Raw genomic sequence first — 7744 nt, forward strand, 5'->3', positions numbered from 1 at the left:
AATTCAATTATTTGGCTCAAAAGCAGTTGCAAGGGTCAAAAGGATTTTTAAAGGTTGGCTATTTGGCAAACTAGCTAGAGAGAAAAAAAATGCCTTGATCATTTTTCACATTCATACACAAATTCCCAGTGGTGACACTCTTCATTCTAAGATCACATAACTCACACATTTAAACATCATTTAAGAGCTTTCAAGAGTCATGCCACAACCACTAACCACAATCAATGTATCATGCAAAGTTCCAATCACTCAAGACTGCATCCACAACAATCAATTGCAAGAGAAACTTCCCCCCAAAAAATTATTCACATGCACAAGTGAAACAAGCGTAGAACCTTCAATCACATGATCAATAACACCACAAAAGATAAAACAATAGCAACACTAAAAATTATGTAACAACTAACATAAACTACCACATGCTTGAAATAAAACTAAGTACTAAAACTAAAATCTGAAATTTAAAAGCATCAAACGTAAAGGGTGACCTCTACAAGCTAAGCCTCACCATCTTCATTTTCCTCTTCATCTCTAGTAGCTCATGATCCGCCCCTTGGGCTCAAAGTGGTTGGTCCCCAAGCATATGAGGCCATGCACCATGAGTTTCATAGTCCTTCTGAAATGAAAAGGCATAAACAGGGTCCTTCAAAGTCACATATCTCTCTTTCTCATTTTTTTTTTAAGAAATGACCCACGCTTAAGCTTGGCAAAGACCTTGCTTAAGCACAAGGTTCCAGAGGCAAAGATTTATGAAAAAGTGGCTAAAACCACAGATGACAAAAGAATGAAAAGATTAAAAAAAACAATAAAAAGAAACAAATAAAAAAGGAAATATTGAAATAAAAGTACTAACTAACAAAGAAAGTAGCAACACAAAACAAGATTTAACAAAAAATAAAACTAGCACTAAAAAAACAAGTCATGAGAAAGTGACATTAAGCCTCAAAACCAACAAACAAGTTGTAAATCAAAAGGAATTTTGGCTTAGGCATTTCATCAAACACTTGGAAGACACATTTAAACATATGTAAAACCGCAAATCAGAAAACGAGAAAGATATCCATGCAAAAACATCAATCAACTAGAAAATACAAACAAAAACAAGTGATAAACATTCAAAGAGATAATAAGTAGCAACATTCAAATAAATAAAGAAAATATGTTAAAAAGATGAACAAAGAAAAAAAGAGAGAAATGAAATGAGAAAAAGGCAGTAGCATGAATCAAGTTAAGAGAAAATAGAAATGACCCTCAAAGATGAAAGCATGAGAGAATGTAAACAAAACAAAAGAAATGACACGAGAAAGAGCTGCTGGAGTGAGTGTTCATGAAGAGAAAAGAAGGGAAAGTAAGTGAGAGAGTCGTGAAGGGTTAAAAAAAATTGCACCAAATTGGTCACTAGTGACACCGAATTTGGTTCATGAGGCAATTAAAAATTGCTACGCTTTGCCTAAATCCAAAGTGCACAATTGCACTCTTAATTGAGAAGCCACGGCTGGCTAGATTTAGGTGATGTCATGCTCATGATTGGCAAAGAATAAGTGAAGAATTTGCACCTTCTATGAAGAGCACACATAGTCATGAATAAAGGTGATACTTGACATATGATTGCACTCCAATTCCAAAGCCATGGTTTGGACTATGATTCACGTGATGCTTGGTGTCACCTTGTAGGAGAATAGGTGCACTAGATTTGTGAATTAAGAACAAGATGCCACACTAAGCCTAAAGAAAATTGACACATGGCATCAAAATGGTAAAGAGCAAGTGTAGAAATTGCACTCCAATCAAATGGCCACATTGACATAGAAATTAAAGGACATGCAGCCTTAAGTTCACACCAAGCACATGCTAAATTTCTTTTTGGCACAGGGGTTCGAAAATTGCTAGGTATAGCATGAGAAAATTCTAAACTTAGCTTGAAAGTTAAACAAAAAAATGCAACTTTTTAACTTGCTCTTTACATGAGTCAAGCCTTAAACACCCCAAACTTAAATTAGCCAACGCTCTCAAATCTTTCTCAGCATAAACAAATAAAACAAACAGAAAGCAACTTACTTAACCAACACTCACACACTTTTCATCAATTATTTCACTTATTAAGACAAAACAAGCAACACCTCAAAACCAAACCAAAACAACAAATATAAACAACACAAAGCAAAATAACAACTGAAACAAATCAAATGACAAAAAATGAGAAAGACAAAAAACACTAAAGCAACAAAGTTAGCCAAAGATCAAAATAAATGCAAAAATGTAAAAATAAAAAAAATGAAAGGATAAAAGCCTAAGATAGTAAATGATGCACAATTGTCTAGTATTGACACATAAGTCATCGGCAAAGCGCCAATTTGCTTGTTAACTCCTTGGCAAGCATACCAAGTCGTGCAAATATTATAAAATAAAAGTTTAAGTATCGTATCTAAAGGGACTCACGTAATACCCGGTAAAATAACAGTATTCGCTAACTATGGCTGTCAAAACAATAATATTAATTGGAATGCAATAATGTAAAAAGCAAGAACATGAATAAACAAAAAAATTAAAGAACAAAATAGCAAGAACTCTTTTTGGGTAATTTTTACGAACACTTAAAATGCGATAAAAATAGGTAAAACGAAAATGGATAGAAGTGTTATGGTTGATTTCGCCAAACCTCCCCTCATGCACACAAAGGTTTAAGGTTCAATTATCACCAACTCATAAAATTACTCAAATCTCAATTCCTTGGATGGAAATAGCCTAAGTCCCATTAACTAAACTAGCAATCTCTTGCCTAGCCTAACCAAGTAACTTGCTTTTGAAACAAGAGTTAAAAGATGACTAAAAAAGCTCATTAGGTGCTCTTCCCCATTTCTAGATTCAAATATATTTTCTAGTCATATTCAAACCACAAAATCATGCAGTGGGTGACCTGTTGGAGCAAGTAAAGCTCTCCACACACACTCACACAATGCACTCACTCACTCTATGTTAGAGAATAAGAGAAGATGAAAGAATTGATTGTGAAAATAGAGGAAACTTAGAATTCTGAATTAAAACTTCTGCACTCTCATACATCTCATTCATGATCACTATTATTTTTATACACACTGCATATATAACTACAACAACCTTCATAGCTGTCAAACTAACTAACTCCTAACTACTAACTGAATTACAGCATACATCAACATCCCTCCTTAATTCAGATTTGTCAAGGATGTCACTCCTAACTTGTCTTTCAATTCCTTGAACTTGATAGACTTCAATGGCTTAGTTAGTATGTCTGCAACTTGATCTTCAGACCTACAAAACTCCAATTCAAGCTTCTCCTTACTCACTTGATCACGCAGGAAATGAAACTTGGTTTCAATATGTTTACTCCTACCATGTGTCACAGGATGCTTAGCTAAATCAATTGTTGATTTGTTATCCATCAACAACTTCATAGGACTGCAATTTCTCAAGTTTAGTTCTTCCATTAAAGCTTCCAGCCATAGAGTTTGACAGACTGCCATAGCAGCAGCAATATATTATGCTTCACATGTTGACAAAGCAACTACACTTTGCTTCTTTGAGCACCAAGAGATTGGTGATGTTCCAAATTTGAAAACATAACCAGTAGTGCTTTTCCTATCATCCTTATCACCACACCAATCTGAATCACTATAACCAAACACTTCTCCTTCTATATTCTTCTGACTATAAGGATATAAAATGCCAAGATCCAATGTTCCTTTCACATACCTCAGAATCCTCTTTGTTGCCAAGAAGTGAGGTGTCTTTGGTTTCTCCATAAACCTGCTTATCAACCCAACACAATAGGCAATATCAGGTCTGGTGTTACATAGGTACCTCAATGAGCCTACAATTTGCTTGTATAAGGTAGGATCAACTTCTTTCTCATCCTCATCTATTTGCAGCTTAATTCCAGTTTCAGTTGGTGTGATAACAGAATTGCAATCCATCATATTGAACCTCTTTAGGATGTCTTCTGCATACTTCTTTTGATGCATGGAAATCCCTTTACTGGTAGAAACAAATTCAATACCCAGAAAGTATGATAGTTCACCAAGATCAGACATCTCAAATTCATCCATTATTCTTCCTTTGAACACTCTTATATCTTCTTTACTATTGTTAGTCACTAGCAAATCATCTACGTAGAGACATATTATCAAAAACTCACCAGAATCTGTGTTTCTGACATAAACTCCATGCTCAGTAGTGCACTTGGTGAAATTCTGTTGGACTAGGAAGCTATCAATTTTCATATTCCAGGCTCTAGGAGCCTGCTTGAGGCCATATAATGCCTTATTCAACTTGTAAACTTTATCCTCTTGTCCTGCAACTACATAACCAGGTGGTTGAGTTATGTAGACTTCTTCTTCAAGTGGCCCATTCAAAAATGCTGACTTCACATCCAGTTGATATAGAGACCAATTTATGTTGCAAGCAGCTGCCACAATGAGCCTAACAGTTTCAAGTCTTGCAACTGGAGCGAAAACCTTATTGTAATCCAAGCCATGTTTTTTTGCAGAAATCCCCTTGCTACTAATCTTGCCTTATACTTGGACACATCTCCATTAGACTTTACTTTAGTCTTATAGACCCACTTCACATCAATTGGTCTTTTTCCTTGAGGCAAATGGACTAACTCCCAAGTCTGATTCTTCTCAATTGATCTCAATTCTTCTTCCATAGCTGCTCTCCAATGTGAACTTTGTGAGGCTTCATCATGACTCATTGGTTCTGATTCAGCAAGTAGAGCAAAGTGCACAAAATCCCCTTCTGCAGTGATTGATGTATCAGGATACAATTCATACTCTCTAAGTGTTTGTGGTACTTGTCTCTCTCTTTGTGACCTTCTGAGTTGCTCTCCACATGATGATACATCCTCTTCACTTTCTTTGTCTTCAAGGTTCACAATCACCTTTCTTTCACCATTGTCAACAACATTTATTTCCCAATTCTGGCCCTTTGTTTCATCTATCAAGACATTTCTGCTAATCACAACCTTCCTCATTCTAGGATCATACAGGTTGTAGGCACCAGTTGGATGATATCCAATGAGTATCATTGGTTCAGCCTTGTTATCAAGTTTCTTTTTGTTCTGCTCAGGCACATGCCTAAAACACAGTGAACCAAATATTCTGAAATGACCACACTAGGCTTCTTTTCTGACCATGCTTCTTCAAGTGTGTATCCCTGCAATCTCTTAGTGGGACACCTGTTTAGAATATACACATCAGTAGAAGTTGTCTTTCCCCAGAAATAATGAGGCATTTCCTTCCCTTTCTTGTCAGTTTCTTCATTATGGTTATGATTTTCAGAACTGCTGGAGCCCTCACCTGACCCCTTCCACTTATTGTTCTTCCACTTTCCCTTTCCCTTCTTATTCTTGACACCATCATAGTTTTTCCCTTTGGTTGTTTAGGCTTGCATAGCTTGCTCAGCTGATCTTTGTAAATTTTTTTCATTGAGCCTCATCTCTTGAGCTTCAAGAATTCCTTGCAGTTCTTCAATCTTCATCTCTTCAAGATTCTGGCCTTGCTCAATTGCCACCACTATATGATCAAATCTTGGTGTCAAGGTTCTTAATACCTTGTCAATGATCCCCAAGTCTGATTGCTTGTCACCATAAGCATTCATTTGATTTGTAATTGCCAAGATTCGAGAAAAGAACTCACCAATGCTTTCTTGATCACTCATCTGTAGAAGTTCATACTGCCTCCTCAAGGTCTGCAACTTCACCTTCTTGAGTTTGCTATCCCCTGCATAGGATTTCTCTAGAGTATCCCATGCCTTCTTTGCAGTATCAGCAGATCTAATTTTCTGAAAATTATCTGCATCTACACACTGATGAATAATGAACAACGTCTTTGCATCTCTTTTCATCAAATCACGGTGAGCCACCTTCTGTGCATCAGTTGGGTTTCTGTCAGGTTCTTGAACCCCTTCTTGCACCACTTCTGTCACATCTTGAAATCGAAAGATTACCTTCATCTGAGCACACCAATCATCATAGTTCTTTCCTTTGAGAACAGGCATGGATGCTGGAAAATTTCCATTCGAGGAAGCCATCTCAATTTCAGTATCCAAGGATCTTGAACCTCTGCTCTGAATACCAGTTGTTGGAGCAAGTAAAGCTCTCCACACACACTCACACAATGTACTCACTCGCTCTATGTTAGAGAATAAGAGAAGATGAAAGAATTGATTGTGAAAATAGAGAAAACTTAGAATTCTGAATTAAAACTTTTGCACTCTCATACATCTCATTCATGATCACTATTATTTTTATACACACTGCATATGTAACTACAACAATCTTCATAGCTGTCAAGCTAACTAACTCCTAACTACTAACTGAATTACAGCATACATCAACATGACCAAGCCAAAGTAAGCATTAAGAGTAGAAAATTACACTTAATAATTAAAAGTAAACATAGATTAATAACTACAATGTAGACATGAAGATAGGTTCAACTACATCAACTCCAACAAGAATGAACCCAACTACATAACAAGAAGAAGAAGAAGAAGATGCATAAAATAATAGAAAATTATGAACAAAATGATGAGAGCTCCCCAAACTAAAATTGTCGAAAATCCTTTCAATGGGTTCTTTTATCCTTGTAGTTCAGCCTAATACCACATCAGCATTCCTACATCCACCCTCAAGTTTTCTCACATTCAGCTTCACAAAAGTGTATCAAGGGTGCAACTGGAAGGTCCTCACGCCCAGCCTCAACTTGATAACAAGCAAAATGCATTTTTTTCATTCTCAAGCCCAGCCTCAAATCTCCCAAGCCCAGCCTCAGCAAGAAAAGGGGAAAATGTTGGCTTCGTTTTCAAAATATGCTTCAAAGATGTTTCACTTGAAATTTCAAATGTTATTTTTCCAAAATCTTCAATTCTTCTTCTTTTCTTAAAATAAAACATCAAAAGCTAATAAAATTTCTTAAACGTTAAAAACTGTAAGCTTACTCCTAATTAATAGTTATATTAGCATAAAAGTGATTAAAACAAAGTTCTAAGTAATAAAAAATGTAAGATAACTGCTAAGATATGTAAGCACATAAAACATTTATCACATGCTTGTGGAGAGAGAAAGAACAAAATACAAACAACATGTTTAAGGTATGACTTAGCTCGATTCGTTTAGAAACAACAACATGTTTAAGGTATAAATCCATTTTAGTCCCTATGAGTTTAGATGGTAGTGACTAAAATAGATTAAATATACTATGTATAGAAACTAAAAAGGAATAAAATATGTTTAGGAATTAAAATAAATTTTCTTTAATTATAGGTAGAGATAGAACTAGCTTGGGTCACTTGTCAAAGGCCTATGGTCCATCATGTTTAAGGTATGACTTAACTCAGTTTGTTTAAAAAAAATGTCAGACTCAAGCATTTTGAAAAGTCTTTTTAGTTAAATAGACCAAGCCATAGACCTTAAAAAGGTCTATTAAACTTGACATACTAGCTTATTTTACAATAGTATTTTTATAAAATATTATTATTAATATGATATATAATTATTTTTGATGATTTGAGTCATTTTAATGTCCGAAATAGATTAGTTCCTATAAATATATATGGGTAACAAGAATATGAATTATTTTGTTTTGGTGGGACTTAAAAAAGCTTTGATAATTTGTCACATGTATTGTTATGTAGGCAAGTTTTTAATGAAATTTTTTGTTGTGTTAAAGAAAAAAAAAGTAAATAAAAATACAACACATATAAC

General features: G+C 35.0%; 1 protein-coding gene and 1 long non-coding RNA gene across 2 annotated transcripts; both read right to left on the reverse strand.

The window, feature by feature from the left end:
• Positions 1–274: 274 nt before the first annotated feature.
• Positions 275–2731, reverse strand: LOC106798951 (uncharacterized). The gene is made up of 2 exons (XR_001388760.3): positions 1557–2731; positions 275–616 (listed from the first exon to the last, which is right to left on the reverse strand). It is a non-coding gene; the product is annotated as an uncharacterized lncRNA (long non-coding RNA).
• A 2687-nt stretch (positions 2732–5418) lies between these two features.
• On the reverse strand, positions 5419–6069 carry LOC102669313 (uncharacterized). Its single transcript, XM_006582594.1, has one exon. It carries the CDS (start codon positions 6067–6069, stop codon positions 5419–5421), a length of 651 nt encoding a protein of 216 aa, XP_006582657.1.
• Positions 6070–7744: the final 1675 nt, after the last annotated feature.

The sequence above is a fragment of the Glycine max genome, chromosome 6, assembly GCF_000004515.6.
Source record: "Glycine max cultivar Williams 82 chromosome 6, Glycine_max_v4.0, whole genome shotgun sequence".
Taxonomy (NCBI): Eukaryota; Viridiplantae; Streptophyta; class Magnoliopsida; order Fabales; family Fabaceae; genus Glycine; species Glycine max.

Excerpts from the sequence above, each read along its gene's own strand:
- LOC102669313 (XM_006582594.1), bottom strand. The coding sequence starts at position 6,069 with ATGGCTTCCTCGAATGGAAATTTTCCAGCATCCATGCCTGTTCTCAAA.